Source organism: Rana temporaria, chromosome 1 (genome assembly GCF_905171775.1).
Source record: "Rana temporaria chromosome 1, aRanTem1.1, whole genome shotgun sequence".
NCBI classification, from domain to species: Eukaryota; Metazoa; Chordata; class Amphibia; order Anura; family Ranidae; genus Rana; species Rana temporaria.
The window spans coordinates 575987592-576006149 of NC_053489.1; the positions used below are offsets into that span (position 1 = coordinate 575987592).

At 43.1% G+C, this 18558-nt stretch overlaps 1 protein-coding gene across 6 annotated transcripts in view; it reads left to right on the forward strand.

Annotated features, from left to right (window-relative positions):
• CLOCK (clock circadian regulator) overlaps positions 1–18558 on the forward strand; it is a 140994-nt gene that overhangs the window by 114919 nt on the left and 7517 nt on the right. For 4 of the 6 annotated variants that reach the window (XM_040334807.1, XM_040334801.1, XM_040334802.1 and 1 more), the window contains 3 exons: positions 12312–12401; positions 16197–16355; positions 18354–18554. In XM_040334807.1, the coding sequence (XP_040190741.1) occupies positions 12312–12401; positions 16197–16355; positions 18354–18554 (450 nt within the window). Of the gene's footprint in view, positions 1–12311; positions 12402–16196; positions 16356–17075; positions 18293–18353; positions 18555–18558 lie in introns of those variants that run through there. The other 2 variants (XM_040334820.1, XM_040334828.1) reach the window with 2 other exon arrangements.

Consider the following 18558-nt stretch of genomic DNA (forward strand, 5'->3'; position numbering starts at 1 on the left):
TACCAAAAATATGTAGCAGAATACATATTGGCCTAAACTGATGAAGGTAGACTTTTTAAAAAAAAAAATATTGGGTATGTTTAATCGCAGAAAAAAAATATTTTAATTTTTTTTTGTTTATAGTGCAAAAAAAAAAACGCATAGGTGATCAAATGCCACTAAAAGCTCTATTTGGGGGGGGGGGGAGGCATCAATTGTATTCGGGTACAGCATTGCACGACCGCGCAATTGTCATTTTTTTTGTTTGTTTAAATAAAAATTTGTTGTTACTCGTTCCATACAAAATAATAATTAAAAAAAAAAAACATAGTAAATACAGACATTTCATATTTCTTGAAAATAAAAAAGATAAATCATACAACCTAAAGAAAAAAAAAATGAAAAAAGAAAAAATGTGAAAACAACTAGACAAACACAAACGCCCTACTCCTTAATCTCCTATGAATCCATCTCTCCACTTCAATACCAGGCACTTGCGCCCCTTCCTGCCCAGGACAATTTTCAGCTTTCAGCGCTGTCACACTTTGAATGACAATTGCGCGGGCATGCAACACTGTACCCAAACAAAATTTTTATAATTTTCTTCCCACAAATAGAGCTTTATTTTGGTGGTATTTGATCACCTCTGCGGTTTTTATTTTTTGCTGAACAAACTAAAAAATTCCAAAAAATGTTTTGGTTTGTCATAAAATTTTGTTTTTCCCCCTTCACTGATGAGCACCAATAGGTGGCACTGATGAGTAGAATTGATGGGCACCAATAGGCGACACTGATGGGCAGCACTGATGATGAGGTACTGACAGGTGTTACTGCTGGGAAGTGATTGGCACTGTGGTGGGCACTTGCAGATTTTATTATTGGGGTACTGTTGGGCACTGGTTTGCAGGTGATTGCCACATTTGGGGGGGGTTTGCTGATTATGAGCACATACCCCCCCCCCCCTTGACAGGGATAGCCGATGATCGGCTCTCCCTGTCAGCGTGAACCGAGAAATGCCGTTCACCGGCACTTCCTGGTTCACGCGATGATCGGCTGTGATTGGTTACAGCTGATCACATAGTAAGAAGCCTCTGACAGGCTTATCACGATCGGAGATGTGGGGTATCAGACTGACACGCCGCGCTGCACGCCCTCGCGGGCACGTGCCAGCATGTTATCCTGCTGGACATCAATAGACATCCAGTCAGGATAACAGAACCACTTCCCGGACGTCAATATGCTATTGACCGAGCGGGAAGTGGTTAAGTAATGTAAAGTATGAGGAAGTAAATGAGTTTCCTGAAGGAAGATTATTGATGGTAAGAGTATCATCAATGACGTAAAAATCGTTTAGAAGGGGTACCGAGACCTCTAACATTCCCTGAGATTATTGCGTCCCTCTGAGGGGTTATAAAATAATATCAGTATATATCTTGACCCTAAATATAACCATATTATCATACCCTCAAAATCCCAAGGTAGGAAGACAGGGAAGCAGAACAGGGAAGAGGGTGAAGGGGGACAAGCTGAAGGTGGAAACAAAGAGAGAAGGCTGATAGGCCAGTATCTGTAAAAGGGTGTACACAAACCATAAAAGACAAACACAGACATACTTGCACCACAACAAAAAAACATTCATAGGGGCTATATGAGCAAGAAAAGACCAAAAAATAGAGCCCACCCTGACCCCTTTTTCTTCTTTCCTTCCTATTTCCTCCCCTTGCCCCCTCTCTCTCCCAGCTCAAAACAGTACAGGAGGAAAAAGAGGGGGAGAGAGGAAAAAAAGTCAAACTGTCTTAAAGGGGTTGCAAAAGTTCATTTTTTATTTTCTAAATAGGTTCCTTTAAGCTAGTGCATTGTTGGTTCACTTTCACGTTAAATTTTTCCTTCGATTTCCCTTCTAAATGTTTTTTTTTTTTTTTCTTTGTCTAAATTTCTCACTTCCTGTTTCTCCACTGTAAGCTTGCCCCAATCATCCGAGCCGTTCTGGCTGGGGGTTAGTCAGCCAGAACAGCTTACTGAGGAGGAACAGGAAGTGAGAAATTCAGACAAAGAAAAAAAACATTTAGAAGAGAAATTGAAGGAAAAGGTAAGTGAACCAACAATGCACTAGCTTAAAGGAACCTATTTAGAAAAAAAAAAACACAAACCTTTACAACCCCTTTAAGGAGTTTAATTTGGCCACGTGTAGTTATCCAGTCATTAAGACTAGGGTTGAGCGAACCCGAACTGTAAAGTTCGGGTTCGGTACGGACTTTGGGTTTTTCCCGAACCCGGACCCGAACCCGAATAATTGAAAAAAGTTTGGGTCCGGGATCGGAGTTCGGGGGAAAAAAAAAATGCGCGGAGGTCCCCGCAAATTCAATAACCAGACCCTTTAGGTCTGGTATGGATATTCAGGGGAACCCCGCCGTCAATTTAAAACAAAAATGACGTGCGGTTCCCCCTAAATATCCATAACCAGACCCGTTATCCGAGCACGTTGACCTGGCCGGCCGCAGAAAAGAGGGGGGGACAGAGTGCGGCCCCCCCCCCCCTCTCCTGAACCGCACCAGGCCACATGCCCTCAACATGGGGAGGATGTCCCCATGTTGATGGAGACAAGGGTCTCATCCCCACAACCCTTGCCCGGTGGTTGTGGGGGTATGCGGGCGGGAGGTTTATCAGAATCTGGAAGACCCCTTTAACAAAGGGAACCCCCAGATCCTGACCCCCCCCTGTGTGAAATGGTAATGGTGTAAACTGTACCCCTACCATTTCACGAAGGAAGTGTATAGTCTTGTAAAAAAACACACTGACACCAAAGAATAAAGTCCTTTATAAAAAAAAAAAAAACCTCCAGCGGTGAGAAATCCACTCGTTCCCGGCTTCCTGCGTTGTCCTGACTCTGACTCTGTCCCCCCCTCTTTTCTGCGGCCGGCCAGGTCAACGTGCTCGGATAACGGGTCTGGTTATGGATATTTAGGGGGAACCGCACGTCATTTTTGTTTTAAATTGACGGCGGGGTTCCCCTTAATATCCATACCAGACCTAAAGGGTCTCGTTATTGAATTTGCGGGGACCTCCGCGCATTTTTTTTTCTAAAAGTCCGTGTCCCATTGACTACTTTTTTTTTAAAGTTCGGGTTCGGACCCGAACCCGAACATCCAGGTGTCCGCTCAACTCTAAGACGCTAAGTCCGGTGATGTAAAAAATAAGTATTGTCCTGGGTCTTTACTCTTAACCTAGCTGGAAATAGCATAGCATAGGACATAGCAGTTCCTTTGGCACTGTACATTTGCTGAAAAGTCTGGATTTTTTTCATCTTTGCATCTCTGGCTCTTTGCAATATCATGTCTCTGTCTTTATAATTCAACATCTTCAAAATAAAAGTTCTTGGTCTTAATTGCTCTCCCAAAGGTGGAGATCGTGCAGCAACTCTGTGCCCTTTCCACAGAAAAAAGAGAAGAAAATGTTCTGTTCCCATAGTGTCTTTAACCACTTGAGGACCCGCTCATGTACATATACGTCGATACTTTAAAGATGGAAATCTCAGTAACGGCAGCAGCTGCTGCCACAACCGAGATATCCATCTTTTCTTTTAAGCGGACCTGTAAACGATAACGGTGGTCTCCGCAGCGGATTCGCCGCAAGATCACCGTTATCGGTGGCGGGAGAGGGGGCCCCCCCTCCCGCCGCTATCCCGCGACCTGCGCCGCTTACCGGAGTGGAGGCGATCGGGTCCTGTCCCCTGCTCGGCTTGGATACGAGTGAGGGCAAGATGGCCCCCACCCGTCCCCATAGCATAGCAGGGCGGAAGCGACGTCAAAACTTGACTTCCACCCATGCTTCTTAAAGCAATATTTTCTTGTCATTTTTTCAAATGACAATTTTTTTTTTGCATTTTAGTCTAAATATGGGATCTGAGTTTTTTTTTTAAAGCGCCCCGTCTAGACGAGCTCGTGCGCAGAAGCGAATGCATACGTGAGTAGCGCCCGCATATGAAAACTGTGTTCAAACCACACAAGTGAGGTATCACTGCGATCGTTAGAACGAGAGCAATAATTCTAGCCTGGGACCTCCTCTGTAACTCAAAAGATGCAACCTATAGAATTTTTTAAACGTTGCCTATGGAGATTTTTAAGGTTAAAAGTTTGATGCCATTTAACGAGCCTGCGCAATTTTGAAGCATGACATGTAGGGTATCATTTTACTTGGCGTAACATTATCTTTCACAATATAAAAAAAATTGGGCTAACTTTACTTTTGTCTTATTTTTTAATTAAAAAAAGTGATTTTTTTCCAAAAAAGTGCGCTTGTAAGAACGCTGCGCAAATACGGTGTGACAAAAAGTATTGCAATGACCGCCATTTTATTCTCTAGGGTGTTAGAAAAAAATATATAATGTTTGGGGGTTTTAAGTAATTTTCTAGCAAAAAAAAATATTTTAATCTTGTAAACACCAAATCTGAAAAACAGCCAAGGTCCTTAAGTGGTTAAGCCATTTCTCTGTAAATTCCACTGGCATATTTCCTTCTGCCCGTTCAGGGAGACCTACTATCCTAATATTGTTTTGTCGGAGACGATTTTCTAAGTCCCCCAAATGAGAATCATATAAGGATAATTGTGTTGTTTGTTTTTTTTTCTCAGATTTCATAACTATTTGTAGGGAGTCTTCAAGTGTACTTATTCATTCTTCTGCGCCCGGTATTCTTTCTTCAATTGTATGCATGTCTTGTCTAGGCAAACATATATCTTCCCTCATTCCCTCTAGATTGTAAGATAGAGAGTTCACGGAGCTATTGCATGTATTAATAGCCTTCATTATATCTCTTAACGTAATTGCATGCTCTATGTTTGAGGTATTTAGTACATTAGAAGATTTAGCTGATATATCGTGCAAGTCGCTTTCTGAGGCTACGTTACTCGCTATATCGTCTGACTTATTCCATGATGTAACCTCAGTGTCCATTATCCCTGCTCCAATGGCCTGTCCCTCCATGACTGATCCTTGTGGACCCTGCATTGGGTTGGAAGTTACAGCCTGTACTTCATCCTTGGCCATGGTAGGGGTATGGGCAAATTTTTCAAGCCAGGCTTTTATATCTTGTTGCTTATTTTGAGATTTACTTTGATGCTTTTTATCTGTAGTACTCTGTGAGGAGCATTCATTAGTAGCGTGTTCTTCACCCCCCATATCCTTCTTGGTTCTACGTGTCATTTTTACAAGCTGATGAGCTCACTGTCTCACAGCTCACACTTTCCTTCACCACGGCAACAGTCTTAGGTAATGTAATACATCAGCCAGGAAATATACAGTTTATATACTGCATAGACTTATACCGTATGGAAGTCGTTTATAATCCTGATTGTATGCTCACAGTGAAGGTCTGGCAAGTGTCTTAGTAGCTACCATGATTATTCCAGTAGTTTCAAAAACACATTACACTACCTGTGATAATAGTATAAGCGAGCACAGATAAAATACAGCCAGGTATAACCAAAGCAGGGGGACACTCGGAAGATAAATGAGTGATCAGGGCAACACAGCTCCAGTATAGCCAAATAGAGAAAAATAGAGCCTAGGTCCGGGAGCAATAGTAGATTTTCAATTTATGTACAGAAAATATAAAATTTTCTAGTCTAATGCTCTCCACACTATCCTCCCACGTTACAATCAATCGGAGTGTCAGAGTGCTCAGCCGCACAACAGTCAGTCAGACAAATATATATAGTATATATGGTATATTGGCCGAATGCCATGCACAGAAAATCGGGAACAGTGTACCTGATATCGGAGCCGTAAATCATGTGCTGTGAACCACAGCTTGGACGCAATTTCCAGTTAAAATAACGCAGTACCGTATCGCAAAAAATGGCCTGGTCCTTTTAGGGGTACAACCTTCCGGGGCTGAAATGGTTAAAGCAGGGTTAGGTTATAAAATAATGTCGCAAGCTTTGAACATCTACATGGAGCACTGTTCAATCCATCATCCGAAATTGCAAAGAGTATAGCACAACTGCAAACTTCACCTAAGCACAAGCTGGGCAAGGAGAGCATTAATCTGAAAAGCAGCCAAGATGCCCATGGTAATTCTGGAGGAGATGTGGAGATCCACAGCTCAGGTGGGAGAATCTGTCCACTGGACAACTATTAGTCGTGCACTCCACAAATCTCACCTTTATGGAAGAGTGGCAAGAAGAAAGCCATTGTTGAAAGCAAGCCATAAGAAGTCCCGTTTGCAGTTTGCGAGAAGCCATGTGGGGCGACACAGCAAGCATGTGGAAGAAGGTGCTCTGGTCAGATGAAACCAAAATTAGTCTATAGACTAGATAGTCTCTGGTGTGATTACTCTCCTTCAGGGAGCTGGAGGGTTTCTCTCATTGGGGAATGATTTTCCCTCTAGATTGTGGGATCCTGCTGGATAAAAAATGACTCCACAGGAATCGTGGATAAAAGTCTCATATTGTAGTAATTTTTAATAAAGTAAAAACAGCAGCAATGATGGCAGTTACACTCACAAGTTATAGTGCCTGGCCTGGCACTAAGTGAAAACCGCGTGTGTGTCAGCTGATCCCTAGGGGTGGGTGTGTGTTCCACGTCTCGCTCCGAAGGGCAAAGCCTGATGTGGGGTATCAAATATGGACCTGGAAATTACGGATCTCCTGCTCCCCAGGGATCAGCTGATTCACAAACGCTGTTTACACTTAGTGCCAGGCCAGGCACTATAACATGTGAGAATAACTCAACGTTTCTCAACCAGTGTGCTGCGGCACACTGGTGTGCCGTGAAGAGTCCCCTGGTGTGCCGCAGCAAAATGACCCCCAATATAGGCAGCTATGGCAGCCATCTGATGTTTTAACTACTGCTGGCCACTTGTTTAATATTTGTGATTACAGCGGTGCTGGTCCGCTGTGTAAAGCTCACTTCCTGCTGCCACAGGCACTCAGGAAGCTGTGCTGGCTGTGCGGGCCTTCCGACCGTGTCTTGCCACCTGATTACGTCATCGGTTGCTATGAGAGGGTCGGGCGCACGCACCGCTATCTGTGACGTGTGAGCCGCGGGTGTCAGAGTGGATGCTGGCTGGCGCGGGTTTCCCTGAGAAGAGGAGAAGATCAACACGCGTAGAGGTGAAAGAACAGTGAGGAAACCAAACGGTGAGGAGACACAGGTACAGTACTTGTACCTGTCATTTTCAATGTATGATGGTTTTATTGCAGACATGGTGTTTCTAAAAAAAAATACATAACACTTGGCACTTTCATTGCCTCACTTTTCATTGCAGGTATGGTGATTTTTTTTTTTTTTTTTTTTAATGTAATATAATATACATGGGCTATGTGGGTTATTATTGATAATAACTGTATACTTCAATACTGCAGTTTGGCCGCAGTGCAGGTGTAGCGCAGGGTACCTGCGGTTTTCATGTGGTTTCTTATTGACTTCTATTATGCCCCTCATTTTTGGTGTGCTTTCAGAAAATGTACCAAAAATGTACTACATAATAGAAGTTTATGAGAAACCACATGAAAACCGCAGGTACCCTGCGCTACACCTGCGCTGCGGCCAAACTGCAGTATTGAAGTATACAGTTATCATTGTCAATAATAACCCACATAGCCCATGTATATTATATAAAATAAAAATAAATCACCATGCCTGCAATGGAATGAGTCAATGTGAAAGTGCCCTAATTGTAACAAGTGTTATGTAGGTTTTTATTTTTTTCCCCACAAGACCACAGTTCATTACAGATTTGGAATGGTTTGCCGGGGTTATGGCTGAAGATATCGGCCATAACCTTGGTATTTTGTTTTAATTCATTGAAGTGAATTTTTTACAAAAATAAATGCATTTGCAAAACCACTGTGCAAATAGCATGTGAGAGAGAGAGAGACTTGTAAAGCGCAACACATGCGAACTGAATCGCCTCTGGGCGCTGTATCCATTTCATGGATAAGGAACCCCTTGACCTCAGAAGAGATGGGTTTTAATCTTTCTCCTGAAGGCCAAGTGGTCCGACTCCATGGTGGTTGGTAGTGCATTGCACAGGCGAGGTCCCTGGACTGCAAATCTTCGATCTCCTTTGGACTTGTATCTGGCTTTGGGTATCTGGAGGAGGTTTTGATTGGTGGATCGCAGAATGCGATTGGGGTTATGGGCTTTTATTTTTTCGCATAGATATTGGGGGGCGTTGCCTTGAATACACTTATGTATTAGGCAGAGTGCCTTGAAAGTGATTCTGTCTTTTACTGGAAACCAATGAAGGGCTCTCAGTGAAGGTGAGATTGATTCCCATGTTTTTTTCCCAGTCACTAGTCGAGCGGCCGTATTTTGAACGACTTGCAGACGAGTGATTTGGTATTTGGGGAGTCCTAGATAGAGGGCATTTGCGTAGTCGAGTCTGGAATTGATGATTGTTCCCACCACGACTGCAATGTCCTCTTTCGGGATAAAGGGCGTGAGTCTGCGTAGTAGGCGCAGCAGATGGTGGGATCCGCTGACTACTGACCCTATTTGTGCATCCATTGTCATGTAGGTATCGAAAATGACTCCGAGACTTTTGACTTTGGTGCTAGGGGTGATAGTTTTACCCAGAATGGGTGGGGGAGTCCATGTTGACGCGGGGTGATTTTTTCGGTTAGCGTGAAACAGGAGAAGTTCTGTTTTCGAACCATTGAGTTTAAGATAACTGTTTGTCATCCAGTTATCTATTAGAGTGAGGCATTTCTCTAGTCCAAGAGAATGATCCTTTTTGTTGCAGATGCGGAAATACAGTTGTGTGTCGTCTGCATAGGAGTGGTAAAGTAACTTCTGGTTACTGATGATTTCAAAGAGAGGGCGAAGATAGATATTAAACAATACGGGCGATAAGGGAGATCCCTGAGGGACTCCGCATGATACCGTACGTTTTTCAGAAGTGAAAGACCCCAGTTTCACTATTTGTGATCGGTTTTCCAAGAAGGAGGAGAACCAGGGTAAAACACCTTCAGCGACTCCGGCTACTTCAGCTAGCCTAGCCAGTAGTAGTCCGTGGTCTACAGTGTCAAAAGCCGCGCTTAGGTCCAGCAGTATCAGGAGACAAGATTCTCCTTCGTCTGCGGCCTCTAGAGCGTCATCCCATATTTTGAGCAGCGCCGTTTCTGTTCCGTGACCTGGTTGGAAGCCTGATTGAAACGGATCGAGTAATTTATGGGTGTCTAAATGCAGTTGCAGCTGTTGTACAACTACTTTCTCCATTACCTTGGAGAAGACATTTAGAGCTGTTATGGGCCTCCGGCTGTTTGGGTCTTTGGGGTCAAGGGTATTTTTTTTTAGAATTTGTTTTATTGTACCTTGTTTTAGCAAGGTGGGCACCATGCCCTCCTTGAATGATTGGTTTATGAGCTGCGTGATAGCTGGTGCCAGTATATTGGCACTTTCTTTCAGCAGTTTAGTGGGGGTGATATCATTGGGTGCTGTGCTATTACGCAGAGTCCCGATGATGTTTTTAGTGGTATCGATGGAAATGGGTTTTAGCGTGAATTTTGGTGATTGCGGCGGATTTATGTGGATATTAGGTTTGTGATTTGGGGGGGAGTTGGTGACGGTTCCTTTTTGCTGAATACTTTCATGGATTTTTTCAATTTTATTAATGAAATAATCCGATAATTCGTTGCAAAATTCTTGTGAATCAGAATTGGGGGCCTCTAAACAAGCTGGCATACATTTTATTTTTTGCATTTTTGGTTAGTGTGCCTCGAGATTCTGAAGGATTTTAAAGGGTGCCTTGGTTCAAAAAAGGTTGAAAAACACTGGTGTAACTGCTATCATTTCTGCTGTTTTTACTTTATTAAAAAATTCTACACTATGAGACTTTTATCAGTGTCTCCTGTGGAGTAATTTTTTATATTCTAGCTCCTTCCTGAGTGGCCATTGGTTCCGCTAATGGTATAAATCCACTCCAATCTGGTGTTCCCAAAGTGTTTTTTGACTGTCCTGTAAAGAGGGGTCAAATGGCTCTGATGAGTGGCCATCTTTATGCTGAGCACTCGTGGTGGAAGATCTAGAAGTTTTATCTCAGAGCATTCCGTTTTGGTGTTGGGATTTATTCACTTATGGACTTTATGCTTGCTTATTTTTTCATTAATGTGCACGTTTGATGCAGTGTTTTCTTTGTGCCAGTTTTTTACATGAACATGTTGGCGTCTTCTTTTATAATTTTACACAGTTAGTGTAATGTAGCTTTGCATTGACTCTCGAAGTACTACACATTCTGGTAGTGGATGAGGTGCTTTCATTGTACATTTGTAAATTTGTCGCTTCTCTAGGCTTAATTTATATTGTCCTCTCAGACAATTATAATGTAATTTATTATTTGAACGGTTTGATATTTCTCTGTGCTCTCGCTCAAGTCTATAAAAAAAAAAAATCCAATTTGGAACACAGGTCCCACCTTCGTGTTTGATTCATGTTCTTGGCAGTGCTTGTTACAAAATTGGGCATACTGGGGTAGAGATTTACTGGGCTGGCATACTGTATTTTACCAGTGTCCGGTACTCCAGTAGGCAGCCATATAACCCAACAGTGTCTGAATTTGTGTCCCTCAATGGACTCCATGAAAAGGATTTTATTGGGAGGCTATACATCGTCTTTTTTTTCTATTTTGTTTAGCCCTGTATAGATATCCTGTCGCTGGAAGGTTGTTGCTAACCACAGGAACTACTAGTGTCACATGGTCCTTTCTTCCAGTGCCCAGTGGTCTCCTCTTCAGTTCTCATGTAGCTCCTTTTCTCTCTCCTCATGAGGTCACCATATTCTTCACGCTGTTTCAGTACTATGCAAAGGTGTGTCTGTGGTTCTCTCTCCAAGTTTTTTTGTTTTTTTTCCCCAGTGACCGATCCCTTAAGTTGATTTCATCAATTTATAGGCAGTTGTTAATTTAAAGTGAAACTAAAATGACCTCCTCTTGCTCCCTCACTGGTGCCAATAACTTTACCCTGGTCTTCCTTCGGGTTCAGGATCTTCAGCCGTCTTGCTTGGCTTGTAATGATGCATTTACCGCACATGCATACAGGAGTTCATTTATCCTGCCACCAAGGTGTGCTGGGGTTGTGCATTCTAAAAAAGATTGTAAACCGGCAGGCAAGTCTGTTTTATTGCAGAGGCATAGCATTTTTTTTTTTTCAGTTTAGTTCCACTCTGCAGGACCGTTTGGCATCAAGAAAAATGCAATACGTATGGGCCAGAATGGATGAGTGCGCTGTGGCTGTTAAATTTAGTCTACAATAAATGTTCTTCATTTGTAATAACAAATGTGCTTTGTGAAATATTATTTCCCTGTTGTTCCCTTGCTGCAGTGGAAAATTGTAACTGACTAATGGGGAATATTTTTAAAAGCTTATTGTTAGAGATATGTTTGTCCACCCAAAAGTGATATTTCAGTTTACAATGTGATCTTATGGGTTGAGTCGTTGGCTGACTTCTTACGTCTTTTGGACTCTAAGGCCTTGTACACACGACCGAGAATCTCGTCGTAAAAGAAACGTTGTTTTCCTCGACGAGGTTCTTGTCGAGCTTGTCAAGATTCTTGTCAAGCTTTCCTTGCATACACACTGTCGAGGCAAAATCTCGTCGTTCTCAAACGCGGTGACGTACAACGGCACTATAAAGGGGAAGTTCGATTCCACTGGCACCACCCTTGGGACTGCTTTTGCTAATCTTGTGTTACTGCGTGTTAAGTAAAAGTTTGGTGAGAGACGATTCGCGCTTTCAGTCTGTTACAGCGTGACGAATGTGCTATCTCCATTACGAAAGCTACTTTTACCGAAGGTGGGCTCCCATCTCATACTTTATTCTGAGCATGCGCGGGTTTCTAAGCATACACACAAACGTGTTTCTCGTCGTAAACCAGCCAGACGAGAAACACGACGAGGAAATTGAAACTCCCGACGAGAAAAAAGAGAGCATGTTCTCTTTTTTTTTTTTGTCAAGATCCACGACAGTTTTCTCGATGAAAAACATACACACGACCAGTTTTCTCAGCAAAAATGTTCTGCCAGCATTTTTCTTGATGGATTTTGCCGAGGGAAAACGGTCGTGTGTACGAGGCCTAACAGTGTGCCATAGTACTTGGCTCGGTTTCTGCCATGTTCACGTGCCTTTTGTTGCATTGACCATATTATAAACTTTCACAGTTGCTGTGGTGGTTGTGCAGATCTTGTCACTGGAATCCTGGAGACGTATTAAAGACTGTAAGGTGGTTTTACCCTTTTGGCTTTTATCAAAAACTGAAATACTAGTATTGCGATGGACTGTTATGCTTTTTGTATGCAAATGTTCAGATTAACAGCTGTAATTTTTTTTTCCCCAGTCAATAAGCTCCCAGTCTCTTAACCAGTCATTAACACAGCCAGTACAGAAGCAGCAAGCTACTGCCATCTTACAGCCTGGGATGACACAGGTGAGTAGAATTGGCTCTGTTTTGTTACTAGTTTTATGTGTTCAGCCTAATAGGTCCCAGTGAGCTTATACCACAGCACATTTGCTCTCACACTACATCTCCATGCATTAGCTGGTCCAAAACATTGGAGACAGTCTTGGCACTTGCACGCAGGGCCGCTGATAGCCCAGTACAACTGGCCCTGTTGTACTGGGCCCGGCCAGCAGGGGGGCCCGGACAATCTGAACAGAGAAATAATTAAGAAAAAAAAACCTGACCGAACATTATCCAGACCAAACCCCCCAACACCACCTGCCGAATAACACCATACCCATACACCGCCGCCCCCCCCGCTGCCGCATTGCTTTTTACTTTTTTTTTTTTTTTTTTTTTTTTTTTTTTAGTAGTACACAACCTTCCGTGTAGGTGACAGCCAGAAGGGACTATTTTTTCTATTTCAGGCGCGGAAGAATGTCTGTTCTCTCTTCCGCGCCCGCTCCTAATGCTGGCTCAAGTCCCGGCCAGCGTATGCTTCCCTGGCCGTGGAGTGATTCCTCTCCCTCCGCTCTTGGCGCTCTGCTCTGTTCTTCACGCGGCAGAGAGAAGAAGCAGAGACACAAGCGGCGGCTTCGGCAGAAAATAAAAAGAAGCACCTGACATCTGACATTTGACTGACCGGAATAATTTGTGGACAGTCCAGGCAGCAGCAGGATCAGGGAGGAAGTGACTCCTGAGTCCTGACTCCCAGCTAACAGGTGTGTGTGTGTGCGCGCTTGCTTGGGGGGGGGAGGAATCAAGATCTACTTCTACTACTACTGCAGCAGCCAGCATCTAAGCATCTATACATTATGGCATTGGCGGCATGAGTGGCACCCATGCCGCCAGTGCCATAATGTGCTGCAGACCATGCCACCCATGCCGCCAATGGCATTATGCCATTGGCGGCATGGGTGGCACAGTCTGCAGCACAATATGGCATTAGCGGCATGGCATGGGTGGCACTGTCTGCAGCACAATATGGCATGGGTGGCACTGTTTGCAGGTAGCACATGCATTACTGCTTGTAACGCATGTGCTGCCTGCACAATATGGCATTGGCGGCATGGCATGGGTGGCACTGTCTGCAGCACAATATTGTATTGGAGGCATGGGTGGCACTGTCTGCAGGTAGCACATGCGTTACTGCCCATAACACATGTGCTGCCTGCAGCGACAGTGCCACTCATACCACCAATGCCGTAATGTGCTGCAGACAGTGCCGCCAATGCCATATTGTGCTGCAGACAGTGCCACCCATGCCGCCAATGCCATATTGTGCTGCAGACAGTGCCACCCAATGCCGCCAGTGCCATATTGTGCTGCAGACAGTGCCACCCATGCCGCCAGTGCCGTAATGTGCTGCAGAGACAGTGCCACCCATGCTGCTAATGCCATTTTGTGCTGCAGACAGTGCCACCCATGCCGCCAATGGCATAATGCCATAGGCAGCATGGGTGGCACTGTCTCTGCAGGCAAAACATGCATTTGGCATTAGTGTCATGGCTGGCACTGTCTGCAGCACAATTATGGCATTAGCGGCATGGATGAGAAAAATAATTATCACTTGTAGACAAATCTGCACGTTGTTTCAAGGCAGTGTCTGGGGAGGGGGCAGGGCCAGGGGTGGGGCTGAAGGAGGGACCAGGGGCGTAGCTGTAGGGGGCCCCATCAGGTAGGCTGTACGGGGCCCCATGATTTCTATCAGCGGCCCTGCTTGCACGCGTTTGAATGCTCATTTATTTTGATTCCCATTTCAACTAGATGATTAATAACATTGAGTATCCTAATATATTGTCTTGTGTATGTATTGAGTGCAGTTCTTGTTTTATCTTTTTAGTCAAATAAATGTTTATTCAAAATATTACAAGGAACAAAAAAACATTCCGTAGTACAAAATCACAGAGTATATTAGTGTAGTAAAGTAAGATTCCAAGAAAATACCATACGGACATTAAACAATGGAAACCTCAGATGTAAAACTTCTGGAAAGTGCGGTATACAAAAACATGTGTCTGTAACGGCAAAATAACTATCGTCTTTTGTAAAAGAATCATCAAAAACAGGAAGAAGAAAAAAAAATCTCACAAAAAGAGATACTCAGTAAAGTTGCCATATTTCAGAAATGATCAGCTAAATAACATAACACATCCAGATAGTAATAGATACATTTAAAAGTGGGGGAGGCGGAAAGGAAACTGGCAGGGGGAAAGGAAGACTATAAAAATAAATTGAAGATCCCCCAACTGAGATCTAATGGAAGTGAAAATGTGGGGGCACCAGAGAGCTAATTCCAAACTCTGAAACTACTCACAAACTAATAATTAAACCCTATCCACATAAGGTGATATGAACACTAATCATATAATTATTAAGTGATAATAACAGCCAGTACAAAAAAAATATAAATCAAATGTGAACTGTTGCTAGTGATACAGAATAATATACAATATGTGCATAAATTTATAAAATTCCTTAGTGAACTTGTTGACCAGTTCATAAACAATGGTAAATGAAAACCAGTAGAAATCTTGAAGTGACACCTTCACCACCTCTAAATGACACCCGATGTGATCAATGAATAGATGGCCGCTTACCACAAGATGTTGACCCCTGCGTTCCCAGATGTGCCCAGCGTTCGCGATCACCGGCGGGCACCCGCGATCGCTCGTTACAGAGCGAGAACCGGGAGCTGTGTGTGTAAACACACAGCTCCCGGTCCTGTCAGGGGGGGAAATGACCTATCGTCTGTTCATACAATGTATGAACAGCAATTTGTCATTTCCCCTAGTCAGTCCACCCCAACCCCTTCAGTTAGAACACACCCAGGGAACATGATATTAACCCCTTCACTGCCAGTGGCATTTTTATAGTAATCAATGCATTTTTATAGCACTGATCGCTATAAAAATGCCAATGGTCCCAAAAATGTGTCAAAAGTGTCCGCCATAATGTCGCAGTACCGAAAAAAAAAACGCTGATCGCCGCCATTACTAGTAAAAAAAAATATTAAGAAAAATGCCATAAAACTATCCCCTATTTTGTAAACGCTATAACTTTTGCGCAAACCAATCAATAAACGCTTATTGCAATTTTTTTTTTTTTTTTACGAAAAATATGTAGACGAATACGTATCGGCCTAAACTGAGGAAAAATATATATATTTTTTTTATATATATATTTTTGGGGGATATTTATTATAGCAAAAAGTAAAAAATATTCATTTTTTTTTTCAAAATTGTCGCTCTATTTTTGTTTATAGCGCAAAAACTAAAAACCGCAGAGGTGATCAAATACCACCAAAAAAGTTATATTTGTGGGAAAAAAAGGACGGCAATTTTGTTTGGGAGCCACGTCGCACGACCGTGCAATTGTCGGTTAAAGCGACGCAGTGCCGAATCGCAAAAAGTGGCCTGGTCTTTGACCAGCAATATGGTCCGGGGGTTAAGTGGTTAACAAGTCCATCTAGTGCAGACTTTTTCTGGGTTTGTGCCATCTTTCGATACACGAGTCTCCATTGTCATAATGTCATTGAGTATTTGGGCCCACTCAAGCACATGGGGAGGAGCTGTAGTTTTCCAATGCCTGGAGATAGCGACACATGCGACCAACATGCAGTGATGCAAGATTCCCTTCTTAATGCTGGAGAAGGATGTTTTTTTTTGTTTTTTGTCTTTGCTGCCTCAAATTAATAAACTGGTTTTACGGACTGGGTAAGCTGAATGTCTGAAGGGTCCAATTTTAGATTTTAAACATTTGTTATATTTTCTTGACCTGCAGCCCATTTTTCAGTTCACGGCACAATTTGGAGCCATGAAGCACTTAAAGGACCAACTGGAACAAAGGACACGGATGATAGAAGAGAATATTCATCGACAACAGGAGGAGCTGCGAAAAATCCAGGAACAGCTGCAGATGGTCCATGGACAAGGCTTCCAGGTAAAAAGCATTGCTACGTACTTGGTCGTCACTTTTGTTGCAATGACATTTTCATGACTGCCTTCCACTGCACTCTCTAACATAGCTAGACATAAGCCTCATTGCTTTTTCTCTGCATTTATCTACAACAATGTAGCCTCCAAGCTTTACTAGCCATCCTAAAGTGTCTAACCCCAATCCATAATTTATCAGTTTTGTTAAAATGACTCAGAACGCTTACATTTTCTACTGACTTTTATCAATACAGGCCCGGTAATTACGGTCTGCACATTAAGAGAATTACTGTCTATATAGGTGGGTGTGCTCACTCGGTAAAGGCCAAGTAATACTTAAAAAGGCATTATAAACCTTCCTACCTGCATCTTGTGTTTTTTACCTGTATAAGCTGTGAATTGATCCTGTAGTTTCATAGTTTCATTTGTTGCCCTGTATACACAGTCTATAGTAGACTAAATCCTCACATTCCTGTGTCAGCAGTTTGTGTTTAAACATGAGGCATGCCACTTGGCTCTGCACAGGTTCCGCATGACCTCTGTATGTTAGTTGTAGGAAGAACTAACACTTCCTGTAAAGAAACAAAATATCCCTGCAAACTCTGGGTGTCTCAGTCTAGTGCTCTGCAGGTGAGAACTGGAACAGTCATTAGCTCTGACACAAACCGAGAGAATAGAGCGATCCACATGCAGTCACATTAGCGCTCCCAAATTTGTAATTCAACAGAAGGAATATCGCGGCATAGATTGGAGGCTATATGACCTGTAACAAGAAGTTGCCTGTCCCTTTTAGCGCATAGGACATGCTAAGTGAATGAATACATGGAAAAAGGGGAATCGGTCAGCCATGACACAGCCAACTGCAGCCACAACATGTGAGTCCATCATTACAAGGAAAGGTAAAACAATTACACAGGGAATATACCTACACTAATACCTAGTTAAAACAAAAAATATTTGAAACTCTACAATGCCTTTTAACAAATCAGATACAACACAATAATTTACTATATAAACTAAGAGGCCATGCAGTTAATGCCTAACATAGGTAGACATGGGTCAAAGAAACAAACCTCATTTACAAAAGAGACCCAGTAGTGGAAAAACGGATAGTGTAAGCCTGCCAATGCCTGGCAGACATGTAAGATACCTTCTGCTTCATTGCTGGAGCCCCTTACATGCCTAAGCAGATATTTATTTTCTGAGAGAGGCAACGCAGACACCTAGGACTGCATTGTGGAAGGCATGGAGGCTGTACATGTATGCTCCATACCTGGCTGTACCAAGTATTGGTGGGGGCCATGGTATTGGATATCCGTGCAGAAGGAGTAGCGAGATGAGGGAAAGAGCAGGCAAAGTGTGGCGATTTTCTGTGCAGTAGCAGGTAAAAATATATATAATCTAAATCGGATTACTTTTAATTTATTGCTTATGGGTTAGAAATAAGCTTTACGAATTTCCCACAATTGCATGACAAGGCTTTTTTTGGCTATACTTTTTCATTAGGGTTACAGCTGACTGTGGGTCACATTTACTGTTTTACTCCTGTGACTCAGAGTCAGCTAATGGCAGGTTAGTGCTATCAGCTGATAGGGCAGAGCAGAACTGGGCTCTGGACCACCTGGCTGCCTGATTGATAGCTGGCTCCACCTTTTAGCGTGTTACGGAGTACTGGAGCCAGCTATTTCCTCCCATTCCTCAGCTTGTCACTGTAGTTGGCGCTGGAGCCGCTGATTGGTGTGCAGTGACTAACAGTGTTCTCTAGTGCCATAGACATAGAGCTGACTGATCATCGCTCATGTGATCAAACAGCTCTTGGTCTTGGAGCCTATGTGGGACTGCTGAAGTATCACAAGGATCCTACAGAATGGAGGCGAGTATGCATGTTTTTTTTATTTTATCTTTTTTTTTTTTAGTAATCCAACGTTCCTCTTTTTTTATTGTGCATTGTATGACATTATTATATTCAATGTTTGAGTTAGAATGTTCCTTTGTTTTCTTGAAGATGTTTTTGCAGCAGTCTACGCCTAGTCTAAACTTTGGGCCGGTGCAGACATCCTCTGGAAACAACTCCAACATGCAACAACTGCCACAGCTTACCATGCAGGGTCAGGTGGTTCAAACCAACCAGCTACAGGGAAGCCTGAACACCAGCCACATGGGAGGCCCCCACATGCTGCAACAGCCTTTACAGAACACCAGCCAGGTAA